General features: G+C 33.4%; 2 protein-coding genes across 2 annotated transcripts; both read right to left on the bottom strand.

Annotated features, from left to right (window-relative positions):
- Window positions 1-145: 145 nt before the first annotated feature.
- Window positions 146-9,935, bottom strand: LOC109084090 (dynein axonemal heavy chain 12-like). Its single transcript, XM_042766890.1, has 10 exons — window positions 9,696-9,935; window positions 9,196-9,342; window positions 9,060-9,112; window positions 7,804-7,935; window positions 7,555-7,713; window positions 5,599-5,844; window positions 4,713-4,884; window positions 2,179-2,722; window positions 1,951-2,104; window positions 146-628 (listed from the first exon to the last, which is right to left on the bottom strand). The coding sequence occupies exons 2-10, from the start codon at window positions 9,321-9,323 to the stop codon at window positions 450-452; spliced, it is 1,767 nt and encodes a 588-aa protein (XP_042622824.1). The 5' UTR covers window positions 9,324-9,342; window positions 9,696-9,935; the 3' UTR covers window positions 146-449.
- Window positions 9,936-14,400: 4,465 nt separating this feature from the next.
- LOC122146641 (40S ribosomal protein S23) lies at window positions 14,401-17,444 on the bottom strand. The gene is made up of 4 exons (XM_042766889.1): window positions 17,313-17,444; window positions 14,889-15,048; window positions 14,683-14,803; window positions 14,401-14,596 (listed from the first exon to the last, which is right to left on the bottom strand). Exons 1-4 carry the CDS (start codon window positions 17,314-17,316, stop codon window positions 14,450-14,452), a joined length of 432 nt encoding a protein of 143 aa, XP_042622823.1. The 5' UTR covers window positions 17,317-17,444; the 3' UTR covers window positions 14,401-14,449.
- Between the last annotated feature and the right edge of the window lie 3,011 nt (window positions 17,445-20,455).

Below are 20,455 nucleotides of genomic sequence, written 5' to 3'. Positions count from 1 at the left end.
TACATGAAATGTTAGTGTGGAAATGTGAAAAAAAATATATATAGTGTTGATTATGAGTTAATATGGGTTAAATATTATCAAAATAACAACTTCATGAGGCAATCTGTTAAATAATTTCTTATTTATTTTTAAAAAATCACATGCATAAAAACTTTATCCTCCTAAAAGTTATTTCAACATAGATAAAAAGCTTTTTACACAGATGTGCTTTCTAAAAAAAAAAACACTTTTGTTTATAAACAAATGCATTAATGGCTATATTTTCTTAAAACAAATATTTATTTATTTGAACAAATTATTGCGTTCTATACCTATGGTTCTATACATATTTGCTAACATTCGTTAACATTAAGACTTTGTTCATATTTCATATTAACTGTATTTAAAGAATATTCACATAATTCCGGACTAAAAGTCTATTGTAATCTGTAATGGTGTGTTTCTCTGCTTCATGTGCTTTGTGTTTGGCACTTCTGAGCGTAGAGATCATGTTCTTTGTAAAGGATGTATTGCTTCAGCCGGTCTGGCAATGGAAGGAAGCTCATGAAGATCGGAGCTCTCAAACGCAACCGACCCAAACAAGCCCTGATCTTCAGCCGACAGAGATGCTGCAGACAGCGGACGTTCTCTGTCAAGAAAAAACACGTCAAATATGAAGCATGACATGAGCAGAGAAACGTAAGAGCAGACAACACACATTTAATTGTTTGGTCAAAATTATTCTCTACTAAACTCTACACCCTTGAAAAATCATAACAAGTGATGTCTGACTTTGGAAACTATAGTTCTCTCCTTAAAACTTCATATTTAATATGAAGAGGTCACACAAGAGATTAATGAGTTCATCCAAATTTCACCAAAAGCAAATAATATAAGTCAGACATTGAAGTGAGTTGCTGTTTTTGTCTTTTTTGAGGAAGATTCACTTGTTTATCAACGAACCGCTCAGAGAAACTTTGATTTATTAATGTTCATCTGATTTCATTTAGTAAGTGACTTTTCTTTCTGTTTTAAAGATGTTTTCTTTGGAAATGAAAAAAAAAAATATGAGAATATGGGAAAATATAACTTAATTTGTGTTTCCTGCTAGCTAAATTTCACAAGATAATTATAATAATAATAATAATCTGTATACCAATACAATAATGTATAAATAATTTACAGTAATTGCTATTATTAAGAATATCCATAATATATAAAAAATATTAAAAAAATTAATATCTATTGTCATTTATTGAATTTTTCATTTTAAAGTAATTTTTCAATGCCTTACAATTATTTAAATCAACAGCTAAAAGACAAATAAAACAGAAATATACACATTTTTACAAATACAATAATGTGTAAACAATTTACCGTAATTACTATTATTAATAGTGATATCAAAAATGTATAATAATTTTAAGTAAAGCATAATATAATGAATATCGATAATTAATATTATTATATAAAAAGTATATAAGTAGTATAAATGATATAAACAGTTTACAAAATGATTCAAATTATTTAAACTGCACAAACCGTGAAATTTGCAGTAATTTTACATTTTAATGTAATTTTCACTGCGTTACTTTTTTTTTAATTTAAATCGGCAGTAAAAAACAATATCAATTTACAATGTATACAAATACAATAACATGTAAACAATTCACAGCAATTACTATTATTATTAATAATATCAATATTATATTATATTATTATATGAAGTATAAAATTAATATTTATTATTACTATTATTGTATAATTGTTATTGTACAAATCTAATTTTGCAGTAATATTCTATTTTAAAGTAATTTTTCATATATACAAATTTGCTGAAAATACAATAAAGTGTAAACAATTTACGGTAAATACTATTATTATTATTCAAATCAATAATACATAATAATATTATATCAAATATAACGAATATCTATTATTATTATCATTATAAATAGTTTTTGAACAAACCTTGAATTGCGCAGATTTCAGGCCACTGTTTCTGCTCCATGAGCGCAACCTTCAGTTTGGAGCAAAAGGTCACATGATCGACGTAATCCAGGATGATGCGGACCATGTTCCCCGAGAGATGCTTGAGCCACGAGACAGAGATGACCTCACAGAACTACAGCGAGAGGAAAAGAGCGTTCAAGACACACGCCAGAAACATCGAACGCCACACATCTGACGCGAACTCACCAGCGTGTCTTTAATGACGGTGTCACTCCAGCCCTCGTAACCCTGCGGGACGTGCGATCCCTCCCCGTACGGACAGTCAAAGCATCGCTCCACGTCGTAACCATAGTTACACAGCATCCGCAGCACCACCTCGTCCTTCAGCGCGTACTGTAAGGCCGACGGGAAGTGCGTGGTGTTCACTCTGCAGTAGTAATTGACGTTGGCTCCGTAGCGAAGCAGCAGGTTGATCAGCTCGTAGTTTCCCAGCCGCAGCGCCACCTGCAGGCACTTGACAGGGTCCTGGTTGGGCATCGCTCCGGCCTCCAGCAGGACTCGGGTGGAGGCGATGTCGTCGTTGGAAACGGCGAAGTAGAGCGCGGACTGGCGCTTGTCGTCATAGCTGCGACGCACCCACGGGTGCAGCATGAAGTTGGGGTCATAACCGGCCTTCAGCAGCATCTCCAAACACTGAGTGTGTCCCCCCGCTGCGGCTGAATGAAGAGGACTGATCCCACTGTCATCCACCGCGTCCAAAGACGTCACGGGTATCAGCAGAGCCAGAGCCCTGCGGACAGGACGGGCGGAGTTAGTACAGTTAACTAAAACCATAAAACATTGCATTACTTGAAACAAAATAACATTAAATAGAATCTCATTAATAAAGCGGATAGTTCCGGTCCTTGATTCTGATTGGCTGAGCCACGTTCGAAGCTGTTGTAAATTACTCTACAATGTAACATACACATTTGTTTACGTTCGTGTGTTGCTCGGCAACCAGTTTGTTGCAACCACAAATGTTTCTGAGGAACTACATTGTTTGGTGAAAGAATACTGTATGTTTTATTTAATATCATTACACTTTATTTGCTCCGGTTTATTTTGTATATATTACTATGTATGTGGAATAACCGTTTTATAAAAGCAATAATCCCCGTGAAGCCGTGGTTTACAGTGAATTGATAACAGCTAAGGGGGTTTTAGGAAAGTTATAAATTCACTGCTTCTTGGAGCTTATTGATTTATTTAATGTTATAAAAATATTTATATAAATATTAACATAAAAAAGTTGGGATGGGAACATTTCTCATTTTCATTATATAATAAAATTAAATGAAACAGAAATAAAAATTAATCAAAACTATAGACATTAAAACTAATAAAAATGGCAACTACATTACTAAAATGACAAAAAATTAATTAAAACTAACTCAAAATATTAATATAAATGTATAATACTGTCTTATTGATCCTAAAAAACACTGGTGCGGGGACATTTTCATGCACTAATAAAATAACTACATGTTAGGAACATCCTTTCAAGTCAAAAACAAATTTACAGAATTTTATTATTAACGTTTTTTTATTGATTTAATCATAAAAATGACCATTATTAAAAAATTATATCAATAATATATAATATTACATAAAGTATAATATAACAAATATCTATTATTAATAGTTATTTATCATTGTTATAATTTATTTTATTATATAAATTATTGTACAAACCTTGAAATTTCCAATATTTTTATATTAATGTAATTTTTCACTGACAAAACTTTTTTTTATTTAACTCAGCAGCAATAAACACATACAATATATAAAAGCATTTCAGCATATAATTAGACACATCATTTCAAGTCAGAAACAACATTACAAAATGTTATTACCAGTGTTTTATTGATTAAATTTTTTGTTTATTGATTTCATGGTTTACTGCTTAGACATAATGGTATAGATTTTTGTAATATAGATCGATTTGTTTTTGTTTTTCTGTAGAATTTTTACTATTGTTCATTTGAGAGCAGAATGTCTGTGCTTTCAATAACAGTTTATGTATATAATGCATTATAAAAGTATTTCTAATGCCTTGAATTGTATTTCAAGGCATTATAAATACTTTATTATAAGGTAAATTGTATTTACCTTCAGAAAGTATAATGCATTAAAATGCAAGAAAAACAACCAATTTTAGATTGTGTGATTATTATAATGCATTTTAAGTTTGGTTACAATTATTTAACTTCTGTAATCATGCAAGTTTTATCTAACACCTCTATGAATGATTTGTTGATAATGCTTTTATTAACACATTTATAATGTTAAAAGTATTTTTTTTTTAAATAAACGCTGTTAAACTGTTTATTCATTCCTATAACACTGAAGACTTGAGTAATGATGATTAAAATTCAGTTTTGCATCACAGAAATAAATTACATTTTAAATATATTCAAAAAGAAAAGTGTTATTTTATTTTTTTTAAATAATATTGCACAATTTAACTGTTTTACTGTAATTTTAAATGCAGATAAATGCAGCCTTGAGCAGAAAATACTTTTTTTCAACAACATTAAAAAAAAAAAAATTTAAGTATTCCAAACTTTTGTGCAGTAGTGTACAGTATGCACTGATAACGAATATATGTATTGAAATTTAATACTTAAAACCTTGAACATTTCACTTTTGGCCTGGGCTTAAAAAACAAAACAAAAAAAACAATATGAAGGTTTCGGGTGCTTCATTACATGAACTGTCATCCAGAATGTAGTACTAACTTGACGTGTCCGCGGTGGGCCACTCTGTGGATGGGCAGGTGTCCCGTGTGTTTGGGGATGTTAGCGTCAGCGCCGTGCTCCAGCAGTAATGAGATGACGTCAGGGTTTCCTGAAGCAGACGCCTCAAACAATATTGATGCACAATCCTGAGCCTGAGACTCCACATCAGCACCTGAACACAACAGAAATGACTGCATTAAAGCCACTTCAAACCACAGATCCAGAGCCCAGGATAACAGATAAAACTACAATTATCATACAATTACAGTAATATTTTTCATGTGTTAATTTAGAATCATTGAAACACTATTATAGCTGAATTAGTTTTCCATTTTATTTTAGTCCAAGTTTTAATAATTTTGTTGTTTTTGCCATTTTTATGATTTTCTGCATTTGAACTATTCTTAATAATGATATATACATATATAACAATAGTATTACATAATGCATATCTATCATTATTATTATTATTATTATTATTATATAAATTGTTATTGAACAAGCCCTTGTGTTTTTGCCATTTTTATTAGTTTTTTTGTTGTTAAAATATCTATATATTTTTTATTAAATGTAATTTTAGTTTTTAGCTATTTTAGTACATTAAGTTAAACTAAATTCTTGATTATATATTATAATAATAATTTGCATTAGAATAATGCATTAAAACACATCACAAAAGACCAACTTTAGATGTAACAAGGAATCTGCAAATATTACAATTATTTACTGTAATTAACTTTTGGCAACTAGCTGAAATACAAAACAAACAGTTAAAGTTTTTTTATATTTTATTTGATTTCATGTAATGTTTGTTTTATTTCTTTGGTTTTAATTGTACTTTTCATTACTGTAATAACCCTGGGCTGCGTCCGGATTCTCTGCTGACCTCTCCGGAGAAGTGTTCGGATGATCTCCAGGTGTCCGGTCTGTGCAGCTAATGCTAACGGCGTCAGGCCGTAGGAGCTTCTGGGGTCGGGATGAGCTCCGTACTTCAGCAACAGATCCACGAAATCTGTCAGGCCGAGCCGGGCGGCTTCATGCAGGACTGTCCTGCGGTTGGCTGCCTCCTGATTAACTCTGGCACTGAAGTTTAGCAGGAGCTTCGTCATGTCGTAGTGGTTGTTTCTTATGGCTGAGGGAATATAACCATTTGGTCACACTCTCAGAAAAAAGTACAAAAGCTGTCACTGGGGCAGTACCTTTTCAAAATGTACACTTTTGTAGCTTTTAGGTATAAATATGTACACTTTAGGTACTATTATGTCCACTTTAGGTATTATTATGTACACTTTAGGTACTATTATGTGCCTTTAAGGAACCAATAGGGACTCTTTAGGTACAAAGGTGTGCCTTTTGAAAAAGTACCGTCCCAGTGACAACTTTTGTACCTTTTTTTCTGAGAGTGCAAGAAGAATAAAGACAGAATGTAACTAAACTGAAAGATCTCCTGAAATCTTTAAATTGAGATTGCAGGCTTTTTAATAGCAGGGTCTTTCTTCAAGTTGCATTTTAGTTTTAGAATAAACTTTTTATTGAGTTCAAAGGATCCTTCTATATAAGTGCAACAATATTTACATTTTTAACACAAATAAAGTAGTTTTATTCTGAACATAGATTTTATTTAACATGAACAGTTTAATTTGTTTTAAACAAATTTTATTCTGTTTGAAGAAAAAGATATGTTCCCCAACATAATGTCGCTGATTTCTGTGTGGTGCAGGTGATTTTATTAATTCTTTCTTATTAATTTTCATAAATTGTGCTAAATTGCTGACAATTTCATGTGTCCCACTTTATTAGTCTGCAGTTATTAACTTGCAGATTTTACATATTTTAATCTAAAATTTGATAAATATAAGCTGATTAGTATTTCCAGGGTTATTATGGTTCACTGAAATTAAAACAAAAACTAAAACATACATACATACATGCATAAATAAATATTTTTGTTACTTGAAATGGAATAAACATTAAAAAAAATAGTTTATTTTATTTCAACTCATTTCCAAGGCAACATTTTTCATTTGCTTTTAGTTTAACTTTATGTGCTTGAATAACTAAAACTGAAATAAAAATTATAAAAACAACTATATAGACATTTAAAAAATATATTTATATTTTTTCAATCTTAAAATGCTAAGTTTTATTTTACACTTAAAATTAAATTAAAATAGAAAAAATAAAAACTCATTTAAAATATTAATAAAACAATAATAGTATCATTATTCAAATATTCAAAGTATTCAAATCTTAATGGCAGCTCACATTTTAGAAAAGACATAAGCATCACAGTTTGATTTAAATTAATTAAAAATTTAAATAAATATATAGCAATACATTTTAACAAAATGTATTGCTATATATTTATTAAAAATTTTCCTGGACCACAAAACCAGTCTTAAGTGTCAATTGAGATTTATGCATCATCTGAAAGCTGAATAAATAAGCTTTCCATTGATCTATGATTTGTTATGAAATCTGAGGGTGCAAACCAAAATCAAAATATTGAAAAAATCATCTTTAAAGTTGTCCAAATTAAATTCTTAGCAATGCATATTACTAATCAAAAATTAAGTTTTGATATATTTACGGGAGGAAATTTACAAAATATCTTCATGGAACATGATCTTTACTTAATATCCTAATGATTTTTGGGCTAAAAGAAAAATGGATAATTTTGACCCATGCAATGTTTTTTTGGTTATTGCTACAAATATACCCCAGAGACTTCAGACTGCTTTTGTGCTGCAGGGTCACATATATGTATATATATGTATGTGTATTTTTTTTCTGCTTCTAATTTGTCACCCCAGTGGAAGAATGACCCATGATTTTTTCTGACCTACGACGAGCGGCGAGTCTTCCTCCTTATCCAGTGCGTCCGGACTGCTGCCGTGGTCCAGCAGGAAACAGGCGTTGTCCAAAAGACCTTTCTCCACTGCTAAGAAGAGAGCCGTCTTACCCCGATGAGTCTTTCTGTGCTTGGCATCCTCAGGAGAGGCTGATGAACAGAAGAGATCACAGTCACTGCTGTCCTGACACGTAAGATCAACAATGACGATGAGAAACAATGTGGATCCTCACGACAGACCGGTAAATGTGATCTCGAGGATGTTCTGGTTGTTCTGTATAGCGGCCTCGTGTAAGGGGATGTAGCCTGTGTCGTCCTCTTCAGAGAACGCTCGCTGATGGACAGTCAGCTTACGGAGGGACTTTTCATCACCTGATAACACATCCAGAGCAAACAGAAGCTACTTAACTACAGCTGAAGCAGCTGAAAGTTATACTGGTGAACTTCTAGACCAGCACCAAACCAGCACAAACCATTACCTTGTACAGCATGAAATGAATGAAGTGTTTTTAGAAGGGACTGCTAAAAATTATAATGATAACCACTGTAATTAATAATATATTCATGTGAAACTCATGAATCATATCTAGGTCATATTTCACTCATATACATAAAAGAAAAAATATATTATATTTTTCTTAAAGAAAAAGATCATTTTGAAAAATTATCTATTTAAATTATTTTAAAGTTTTTACACGTTGTAGAATTTGTTGTACTACTTTAATTTCATCTCATTTAAATTAAAATGTAAAAATTTATTCTAGAATTTTTAATCACCATTTAATTACTATTAAGAATATTTAAATATTATATATATATATATATATATGCACTGTAAGTCGCTTTGGATAAAAGCGTCTGCTAAATGCATAAATTTTATTTAATTTAATTTAATTTAATTTAATTTAATTAATTTATATATATATATTTATATATATATATATATATATATATATATATATATATATATATACATATTAAATAAAAAAAGTAAATCAGAAGGCATTACAAAGAGAATTAGGAGAAAATCTGCTTAATTTATTGTAATTTTCAAATTAAATAAAAAAATATTACAATACAAAAACAAATGCAATACTTTAAGAAAAAAATTATGGAAGTATTTGTTGTACTGCTTTGATTTCATCTGATTTTAATTAAAAAATAAAATAAATTACTAAAAACATAATTTTCTTATATATAATGCTGAACAAGTGACTGTAATAATTTCCATTAAGAACATAAGAAAAATTAAAAATACTAATATAATAATAATAATAATAATAATAATAATAATAATAATAATAATAATAAGTAAAACATCTGACTACATTGCACTGAGAAAATGGATGAAAATGTTCATATTTGTCATGAAAATATTGATTAAAAAAATCCAGATATCAATAAAATATACCATTTAAAAAACTTCACAGTCCTGAAACAACATAAAATATCTTTTTGCCTCTGTTTCTGTCATTGTGTGATGGACACATTCATACCATTCTTTATTGCACTGAATATCTTCTCTCTCTCAGGGGTGATCTGAATGATCCTGCAGACAAAAATACAGAATATTTCATTCAAGTAGCAGCATCAAATGAATCCGAACTTAGTGGAATTTAAGGCATCTTTGACCTGCAGGATTCACCGGAGAAAGAGCTCCTGATCTCCGCTTGTTTGTGGCGCTGCAGGAGACTCTGCTCGATCATGACTTGAGTTGCCACATCCTCGTCCAAACCCCCTCCAGATGGGTCCAAATCCATCACAGTGTCCTAGTGGATACTGATTATAAACAACTCTTTTACAAATAGGGTACAGAAAAGCCATCACTATCCAACTATCTGACTGTCACGTGACGCCAAACTGTAAATAACACCATGTGCAGCTCTAAAAGCGAACGCGAGAAAATAAACATGTGATTTAAATGCTATAATCTATGATAAAGTGTATCAAAGTCTGTCAATATCATCACGGAGCATAATAATCCATTCATTTTGCATGTCTGAATAAACATGCAAAGTAACCAAACCTGCTTCAGTAGGCCTACATCAGCTCTCTTTAGCTGTGCATTCAGAATTATGAAAGCCTAAAATGTAATTTTATCCAATATAGTAGGCATTTCATTTCCACGTTACCTTTTTCTGATGGCAAGTGCTGTTGTTGTGTTCTCAGTAGGTTTGGGGGGCATCGCATTGACTGCATACTAGGTTATTTAGGTCCCAGGTCTTCTATAAATACCTGATCATGTGACACAGAAAGACACTTCAGAGCATCCAGACTTCTGATATGACCCTCTTGACACACTTTCACCCTGTCAATCTGCAATAAAAAGTCACTTTTGGACATCAACAAGACATCCCTGTTGCATTACATTTACATTCAGTCATGTAGCAGATGCTTTTATCTAAAGCGACTAACAAATGAGGTTAATAGAAGCAGTTAAAACCAATAAAAGGGCAATAATATGTAAGTGCTGTGACAAGTCTCGGTTAGCCTAATGCAGTACACATAGCAAGGTTTTTTTTATAATAAATAAAAAGAAAAACAAGCAGATGAAATAGAAAAAGAATAGGGAATAATTCAATGAAAAGTCTGTGAAAGTGATTTTGTGCTTCAGCATACTAACAGCATACTTTCAAAAATCTGGTGGATATTGCCTAGTATTTTTAAAACATAGTAAAGTTTATATTTATATAAAGTGTACAGCATATGCATAATCAAAAACTTCTCACTTGCATATGAATTCACTACGTTACTCGTTTAATTCAGTTACTGCTGTCTAGTTAAAAAGTAAGAGCATCAATACTTATTTTGCAGTTTAAATGCATGTAATAATATCTACTTTTGACAGTGCAAATAAATATATTCAGGACAGAGATATTAAAATCATATTGTTTCTGGGATCATTGCAGTGTAACACTTTCTAAGCATGTAATTTACATATACATAAACAAATATAAATAAAATAAAAGTAGGCCTAAAAAATAAAGCTGCTGTAAACTTTAAAAGGCAAAAACAGATTTTTTGAGAAGAGCTGCATCAGCAAGTTAAAGACGTTGACTGTTCTTCTTGAGAAACAAAAGTGGAAATTCACTAAAGGCTTTTCATAAAATAATCATGTTATATAAAATCTCTCACAGGGTTACGAGGTCATTCAGTTTGAGAAGAGAAACACACTGATAACTGCATACGTGAGTCAGACGTGATAGCGCACTAATGCATTCGAGAAAACTGCTTTAACACACATAGTACTTCAGGTTTAGGGTTAAGAAGAATGAAATTTAGCCTCTGGCCGCTGAGAGGGGATGGAAATACACTGCAGGTTGATTCTAGGCCAGGATGGGCTTGACACCAATCTGACAAAACATATTTCATCACTTCATATCTCACCTTATGTGTGCCTGTCCTAATCTGCCCAGAATCCTCTTACATTGAGCTATTTCATTTGTCTTTTTGGAAGGTGCTTTGTCTCAGACTTTAATCTCCTTCAGAAGTGTCTAAAAACTCAAACTCTTGTTTTGAACAGAGAAGCATCAGATTTGGAGAATTAGCAGAACACATCTGCATCTGCTAATAACATAAATGTAACGTAATATAACATTAGTCTTGAAATCACTTGCATTAGTGCATCTCACTCCAGACTTCTCAAGGTGTATTAATGAAACAGTCATTGTTCGTTGATTGTTCGTTGTGGGAAGGCTGTACTGGAAGAAATATACTGGTGTGAATCACTTCAGCTGATGCAGAGGCGTTTGAATCCCAGGTTATATTTAAAAGCAGTAAATCTGAGCTTACTCAGTTAAGCAATGACAACTAGCAATTGTAACCACTGAGGTGCAGATGTTCATAAGTAAACAAGGCTTGGTTTGGGCACTTCTTTTTATACCAAATGAAATGTTAAATTGCTAAAATTAAACTAAATGTAAACAGAATATGACAGACAAAACAATAATAAAAATAAATAAATAAATAAATAAATAAATGTGCTAGGTTTGGTTACTTATTCATGCTAAATTAAATTAAATTAAATTAAATATTACAGTAATTTAGCGAATTCTCATCTCAGACAAAAATATGACTATTTTGCATTTTTTATCTAATTTTGCATCAAATTATATTCAAATATGAAATGTTAAATTGCTACAGAATATGATAGACAGGCTAAACAATAAAAAATTAAATAAAATGCATTCAACGCTTGGTTTGAATTAAATTAAATTAAAAGTAAAATAAAATATGTATTTTGGTTTGAATTAATGCTTGGTTTAAATTAAATTAAATTAAATATTAATTTAGCGAGTTCTCATCTCAGACATAAATTTGATTATTTTGCATTTTGAATCCAATTTTACATCAAATAATATTCAAAAATCAAAATGTTAAATTCATCAAATTAAAGCAGATGTAAACTAAATAGGACACACAAACTAAACAAAGTAAAATAACATTTAGACAAAAATATAATTTAAAACTTTTAATGTAGGAAAAATGGACGAATAAATAAAATAAAATAAAATAAACTGACTGATTTCTAGACAGCTTGCCAACCGTCTCTTAGCCAAACTGAACACTACAGGAAAGATGAAAACAGAGTAATAATAACACATCTTCTAACAGTAGATGTTGGAGGAGGGCTGTGAAAGCATCAGTCGCGGGTGCAGTGGGACGTCTGCTCTGCCAAACCCTTCTGTTATATTATCCAGCATCTCCACCACCTGCAGAGAGTGAGATTGAGCAAACAGAACACGAGCCCAGCGCCAGCGGGTGTGATAGTGAGCAAAAACACACAAGACTTCACACAGCTGGATGAGCTTACCTCAGGTCAAGCATATTCACTATATATAGCGTTAGTGATCCAAATAAATCCTTAAGAGCCATGCAATGTGTGATACAGCTGATAAAATGGGGAAAAAAGGCATATTAAAAAAAATTATAATTACATAAATTATAAAATACTTCATTTTTTCGGCCTCTGTAGGGTTAGTATACTAAAACTAAAACTTAAAAAAAAAGCTAAATAAACAAAATAAGCATTAACTGATTGAAAATAATATATGTATTTTATATTTTATTTATAAATAATAAAATATAAAAAAACGCATTTGTAAATAAAAACGTATTATTTTAAGTACTGAAATAACAAAACTAACTAAATAAAAATGAATAGAAACTATATAGACATTTTAAAAAACTAAAGTGAAAACAGAAAATAAAATCAAAATATTAACAAAAACTATAAAAGTATCAGTGACACTAAAATAACTGATGTGGAGTTTAGTACGTCTCTACCAATATCCAGCTGCTACTAAATTGTCCCTAGCAATAATTTTGAAATGTCTGCTGTCATGTTCCTTCCCATCAATGCCAAAATCAAGCCTACGCTCTTGCTGCTCTGAATCACAGTTGGGTTACTTCTGCAATCAGTCAGAAAACCAGCATTACTGGTGTAATGCTGCAGGCATCCGAGCGGACCGTCTCCATTTTACACCCATGAGCACTTGGATGGGTAATGCTCCAGAAACAATAACAGCTGCTTCTGAAATCATAGAGCTTAAAAGATGAAATACAGCTCAGACGGGTAAAACCAGAGTCTAATGTAACCTCATCTGTACTGTCGGCACCAGACAGATCCGACTCACAGCAGACCAAAACACCTACAAGCTGCTCAAGGGACCGTCAACTAATTGTTACTTCCACTCACTGATATATATATATATATATAATAATCTAATGATCTATATTATATAATGATCTCTATTATAAATCAGCGGTTCCTTGGGTTGAGAAAGACCGCTTTTTGTTTTGCAGCCCAACGAGTCAGTCACCAGACTGAGCATAAACGCATATATATTCAATTCACAAAGCTGTCTTTTAAGATCTGGCTATTGCATGGAAAGCTAATCCACAAACTCTTTATCTCAAATTACAAAACAGTGAGTAAAGACTAGGGCTGGACAATATATCGAACGATATGACCATGTGCATCTCGTCAGTAAAGCCGGTTCCATGATTAGCGGTAAATCCCCATCACCTGCTTTCAAATGGAGCTGCAGTTATACACATAGTCCCGTAGTTCACTGAGAAGCTACGCTATATCGAGTTCATTATTGAATATGAATCGCCTTCGATAATGAACTCGATATAGCGTAGCTTCTCAGTGAAACTACGGCTCTGTGTATTAACTGCAGCTCCATTTGAAAGCAGGTGATGGGGATTTACCGCTAATCATGGAACCGGCTTTACTGACGAGATGCGCATGGTCATATCGTTCGATATATTGTTCAGCCCGAGTAAAGACTATGAAAACATTGTATAATAGCACATAAAATATCTATATCAATCAATCTATCTATCTATATAAAACATACAATAAATAAACCTGAAAACTAAAAGTTTACGTGTACAAATAGACCTGTAAATTAAATGAAGATTGTGAAATATTCATTGAAGGTAACATGTAAACTTAACTATGTACATGTATACATATACACTGTAACAACTATACATTTAAATATTATATATATATATATATATATAATATTATATATATATATATATATATAAAATTTAACTTAGGACTATCACCTAGACATGAGAAATTACTAACGCTCTTCAGAACTGGCAGTAAGCCACAGATGTTTACTGTTGTGAACACAAAAACACTACTGTGTCTGAGAATCCTCTAGAACAAAACCTACAAGTATTTTACCAGCCCTCAGTTTGTTTCAGCAGAGTTAAAGATGGGAACCTGCCGTGAAAAAAAACACGTTTCTACTCCACCATACATTCACACTATAACAACTAAAGTTCAAAACATTCAAGAAACACAGAGAGACAGAGTTTATGTAACTGAAAAAAATCCTTTTATTGTGATTTCAACAAGAAGAGTTTATGATCTGGGTCTCTCCTTCTTGCCTTTGTACAGAGCCAGAAGAGAAACGTTGGCCACCTTCACCACCTTGAAACGAACACCGGGGATGTCACCCACGGCGTGTCCCTTACGACCGAATCCCGCCACCAGAACCTCATCGTTTTCCTGGAACCCAGAGAGAAACCACACACAGTCTGAGAACTCAAACTTAAACTCAAATACACGAATGATGTGTAAAACTTCCAACTCACCTCAATGAAGTTCAAGCAGCCGTCGTTGGGGACGAACGCGGTGATCTTCTTGCCGTTCTTGATCAGTTGGACCCTGACGCACTTCCTGATGGCAGAGTTGGGCTGCTTGGCTTCAACACCACTGTCAACAAGACAAACAGAGTCAGTCACTCAATCCTTAGTTAATCCGTATATTCATCACAGTCGTGACCAACACGGCCTCTTACACTTTCTCAAGCACGATGCCTTTGGCGTGAGACGCTCCACCGAAGGGGTTGGCCTTCAGAGCGGTGCCCAAATGGGCCTTCTTGTACTGTTTATCATGCCACTTCTGCTCGCGGCGGTGGTTCCGCAGTTTTCTAGCAGTACGCAGTCCACGACACTTGCCTGGAGGATGAAAAAAAAAAATGCTTTTTTTTTCCGAAATTGTGCAAATACTCAGAATCCTACACATTTGGACCAGTTTGAAACAATTTGCAATTATAAGAAAATACATCAGAGCTGAGAGTATAAATGTCTCTAGTTATATTTACTCTAAAATAGACATGTGCCGGTATTCGGTTATACATCACGAATATAACAAACATGCACGATGTTATCGCAGGATCTTCAAAATGCCGTGAATAATTTATTACAAATTGTTCAGGTTTTTTGAATGCATTTTAAGAATACTTTTCACATCGACTGGTTAAAATGCTGAACAGCGCTGTATACAGAACGAGTGAAGAATGAAATGCACATTCACTATCTGACAGCAGATGGCACTGATGGAAAAGCAGAAATGCAGCCGTAAACAAAGCAGCTCTGCCACTTCTGTTTCTGAACAGGATTGAAATGTTCCGAGCCGTTCAGATTTTTGTATTGGCTACAGTTTTCACAGCAGTCCTGAAAACTTAAAGACTTAAAGGGTTAGTTCACCCAAAAATTAAAACGCAAGATTAAAACTCATGTCGTTCCAAACCCGTAAGACCTCCATTCATCTTCGGAACACAGTTTAAGATATTTTAGATTTAGTCCATTGAGAATGTATGTACGGTATACTGTCCACGTCCAAAAGGGTAATAAAAACATCATCAAAGTAGTCCATGTGACATCAGAGGATCAGTTAGAATTTGTTGAAGCATCGAAAATAGCATCTCACAACAGACCCGTAAGAGAAGACAATACCGAATAAAGTCGTAATTTTTGTTATTTTTGGACCAAAATGTATTTTTGATGCTTCAAAAAATTCTAACTGATCCTCTGATGTCACATGGATTACTTTGATAATGGTTTTATCACCTTTCTGGACGTGGACAGTATACCGTACATACATTTTCAATGGAGGAACAGAAAGCTCTCGGACTAAATCTAAAATATCTTATACTGTGTTCCGAAGATGAACGGAGGTCTCACGGGTTTGGAACGACATGAGGGTGAGTCATTAATGACAGAATTTTAATATTTGGGTGAACTAACCCTTTAAGGTCCTTCCTTGCACACTGAGACAGAAATTTTTGCACATTAAAAAAATATGGCCTGATGTTGTCTAAATCACGTTTACACACCACCTCCAAAACTTTCATCAGGCATAAAACAAATTTGGGTCAGGTTCAATTTTTCTGCATTTCTAGCACTGACACAATGCAAGATTGTATTAATTTTTTAACATGCAAAATTTTATACAAGGACCTTTAGACTTAAGCTACTTGTTTTCAAAATGTTTTAAATTTTAATCTTGACTACAACATGCCCTTGACATTGTCTGAAAACACTTTGATGCTTCATTCTTCAGTCACACTTTACATCAAGGCTCCATAATTTAACATTAGTTTATTAGTTAAACTGCCAATAAATATATATATATATATATTAAGTTCAATTCAACATTAACACTTAAAATCAACATTTTTAACTGTACTATTTAATGGTCCCAAGCTAATAAGAATTAACAGCTGTAAGAATAATAACTTCTGTAACCAATTATTTACTTTATATTTTTTTGTGCATCCCTTTATTGTATTTAAATGTCGTTATTTTTATTAGATTTAAAAAAAAAAAAGTTATTAAACCTGTTGAGACAACTTTAACTTTTTCAAATATCGCAACATAAAAATGGAATAGAACTGACTATAAAGTGTAATCGAAATCGTCCATATTAAAGGTACAGAGGATGCTGTTGTCACTTGAGCATCTCCTGACAGCCACCATCAACATACAAACATTAATCACGGGACCTGCAGGTTATGATTAACAGTTTAAAATCATAATAATAAAAAAAGACAAAATAATTATTCTATAAAGGGTCTGACGAGATTCAAGCTAGCATTAGCCTAACATGCTAACAATTTTAAAGCTGCTAAATTATAATATACACAATGCAAATCTGATTAACGCTATAAAATCTGCATAACAGATTAATAAGTATTTTAATATTGTGCGCAGGAGTCTAAATAAAGATCCTGTCAGTGTTTCATGTTAGCGCAGCTCGAGGCCGCTCCACGATGCCTCCGACATAAAACACAAAAGAGCGATAATAACCGCTTCACAGCGAGCTCCACTTCGTCGAAATGTATGCTTTAACGTTTTAACAACATGTACAGTGAGACACTTATGTGGTAAAATCAAGTATTCGAGCGTTTTGAGCGGTTTTAATGCCGCCTCACACGTACCCATGATCGCGTGCTCCGAGTCCGGACAGGAAAGAGCGACCACGTGACGCTCTGCGAAAATGACTGCTGGAAGGACCCCGCGGACAGCCGAAGCGAGCGCCTGTGCATAAATCAGTAACGCTCATGTGAATGAATACTAGAGATTAAGAAAGGATTATAATTTCAGCCATTTTCTTTTTCATTTCTCTATTTGTATGACAGAACTACCACTTTGATATATTTAATCTGATTTATTTTACCGTCATCCGAGTCAAAATATTGTATTAAAAATCTTGTGATCAAAAATGCATATTAATTTTTGATTACAATATTCATGCAGCAACATAGTATGCCGTAATATTTTGAAAATGCATGCAATAACCTTAAAAAAACGTAATGTAAATGTCAAAAGTGTTTTGTTTTGTTTATACTGTTGTCTAGTGCTACAGTTTTTTTTTTTTTTTTGTTGTTGTTGTTTACTGGACTTTAGTGTATAATTGAAATGAGATATATATGCATTGTAAATAAATAATTAAATAAATACATTTTCCCTTTTGGTTTAATATTGAAATGTGTTATTATTTGTAACAACTAGCCTATATATCTATGAATGGGGAAAAATAAATAAAAATAAATAAATACCTTTGGGTTTAATGTTGAAATATAGCTTATCTATAGCTAGTATAGGCAATTTTATCAGGTTTTATCATTTTTTATTTTCAGTCAAATCAATGTAATGTTAAAATAGAGACAACGTCTTTAAAATCCTATTTTCATTGGATTAGTGCCTCTATATAAGAAGGCTCATATTTGTTTTAAAGGGATACTCCACCCCAAACTGAAAATTTAGTCATTAATCACTTACCCCCATGTCGTTCCAAACCGGTAAAAGCTCTGTTCATCTTCGTAACACAATTTAAGATATTTTGGATGAAAACCTGGAGGCATGTGACTGTCCCATAGACTGCCAAATAAATAACAGTGTATAACCGTATGCTGCATATGCACTTCTGTATCATCCGCGCCACAAGAATGCGCTGTTTTCTTTCAAATCAAAGCATACAGCGCATCCTTGTGGAGCGGATGATACAGAAGAGCATACACAGCATACGGTTGTTGGAGATACACAGAGGAGACTGATGACACATTGTTGAATAAAGTCATTATTTTTGTTTTCTTTTCTTCGCTTACAAAGTGTTCCCGTCGCTTCATATAACCCAGATTGTACGTCTGATGGAATATGGAGTATCTGATGACGACTTTCATACCTTTCCTGGACCTTGACACTGTTATTTATTTGGCAGTCTATGCCAGTGGTTCCCAAAGTGGGGGTCGCAACCCCCCGGGGGGTCGCGGGACCCCGGCGCAGGGGTCGCGAAGGATTTTCTATAAAAAAAAGTGAAAAAATATATAGGCCCTATATATTTTTTGTTGCAATTACTTTTAAAACCCTTTCGCACGTACGATCACGACACCCGTTGTGATCAGTCTAGGCTGGGTCCCTACGATCACACCGTCATGCATTACGTGAAATTCAAATGTGCTCTCGCGCGGTTGGCTGGCGCTGAGCCAGAGACAGGCACTTCAGCTGTCATCACAACTTTTCAGTGTTTTCAACCATTAATGATTTATTTTAGGTTCAGACATATAAGTACTAAAAAAAAAACATTTAGATTTTGTAAAATATACACTGATGTCAAAAGGACGTCAACGGTTCAATAATAATCCTTTCCTTTAATTAGACGTTTTATGCATATCAGATACAAATTGTGTAAGTAACTTTAAAGTTTACTCTATTATTCTTCCCAGTTCACCATCCACTCACCTACTTTTATGTATTTTCGGGAGAAGTGGATGAATTCCCGTGTTGTAAATCCAACAGATCCGATTTCTCTGAACTGCGTCTGCGGCACAAACTAAACTGGCGGCGCCCTTCGCGCCTACAGCTCAACTAACGCGATCGTTATAAAGGTGTTTAAACAACAAAACACTTCCACTTGCATATATTTGACATCGGAATATCAGCTATTTCATGCCATATCTAACAAATTTGTGAATATTTTGAATAAAAAAGGAAAAATGACATAAAGCAGATCATCATTCATTCAGCTCTGTTGTTCTTTCTGCGGTGTGTCACGTGACAAGCAATGACGCGTCACCATGGAAAGGGTAAAGTGAACACCATCTAAATAACGATCGCCAAAACCTCACGCTGGAGGGTCAGCCAGAATATTTTAAACTTACGTGGAAGGGTAATTCAATACTTGTTAAATGGTGTTTGTAGAAAAGTCTGATACAAATAAAAAAAATATACATATATATATTTTTTTAATCAATTTGTAATTTGTCCCAGACATTACGAGATTATCAGCGTTAATCACAATGACGTACGTACTCACGCGCAGCAATCAACGTATCCTGGCTGTTTGCTTTAAAGGTTTGGGAGGCTCCAAAAAAAGGGGTGTTGTTGGGGTGGGGGGGGGGTCGCGGGGCAGCAGCGCATTTATCATGGGGGTCGCGGGTAAAAGTTTTGGAAACCCCTGGTCTATGGGACAGTCTCAAGCCTCCCGGTTTTCATCCAAAATATCTTAAATTGTATTCCGAAAATGAACGAAGCTTTTACATGTTTGGTATGACACGAGGGTAAGTGATTAATGACTAAATTTTCATTTTGGGATGGAGTGTCCCTTTAAGACATAAGTACTTATTTTTATTAAGTTGGGGATTTGGGTATATATTTAGACATTCTCAAAGACTACTTTTTTAAAAGTTTTTTTTTTTTAATGTTGGTTTGAAATTGAAAAGAATTTTTTTTACACACAACAGAGGTTAATCAATCTGATTTCATCCTCTTATTCGAGTCTTCTGGCTCAGTTTTGCCATATTGTTTTTCATTGTGTGTGTGTTGTGTACTCTTGTATTTTGTGTGTGTGTGTTTTGTACTCTTGATGTTTTACAGCAGAGACTCCCAACTCTGGCCCTCGAGGTCCACTTTCCTGCAGAGTTTAGCTCCAACCTTGATCAAACTCACCTCTCTGTAACTTTCTAGCAATCCTGAAGACCTTGATGAGCTTGTTCAGGTGTGTTTGATTAGGCTTGGAGCTAAACTCTGCAGGAAAGTGGACCTCGAGGGCCACACCTGTAGTGTCACCCCTTCCTTGTTG

This window comes from Cyprinus carpio, chromosome A11 (assembly GCF_018340385.1).
Source record: "Cyprinus carpio isolate SPL01 chromosome A11, ASM1834038v1, whole genome shotgun sequence".
Taxonomy (NCBI): domain Eukaryota; kingdom Metazoa; phylum Chordata; class Actinopteri; order Cypriniformes; family Cyprinidae; genus Cyprinus; species Cyprinus carpio.
The sequence above is the reverse complement of the archived record's forward strand: the minus strand, read 5'-3'. Positions and strand labels throughout refer to the sequence as shown.

Coding starts and splice junctions, on each gene's coding strand:
- LOC122146641 (XM_042766889.1), bottom strand. Junction 14,804..14,888: donor GGCATCGTGCTTGAGAAAGT/GTAAGAGGCCGT, acceptor TCTTGTTGACAG/TGGTGTTGAAGCCAAGCAGC. Junction 14,597..14,682: donor GCTGCTTGAACTTCATTGAG/GTGAGTTGGAAG, acceptor TCTGGGTTCCAG/GAAAACGATGAGGTTCTGGT.
- LOC109084090 (XM_042766890.1), bottom strand. CDS start 9,323: ATGGATTTGGACCCATCTGGAGGGGGTTTGGACGAGGATGTGGCAACT. Junction 7,714..7,803: donor CCTCGAGATCACATTTACCG/GTCTGTCGTGAG, acceptor TCTGTTCATCAG/CCTCTCCTGAGGATGCCAAG. Junction 4,885..5,598: donor CCGAACACTTCTCCGGAGAG/GTCAGCAGAGAA, acceptor TGTTGTGTTCAG/GTGCTGATGTGGAGTCTCAG.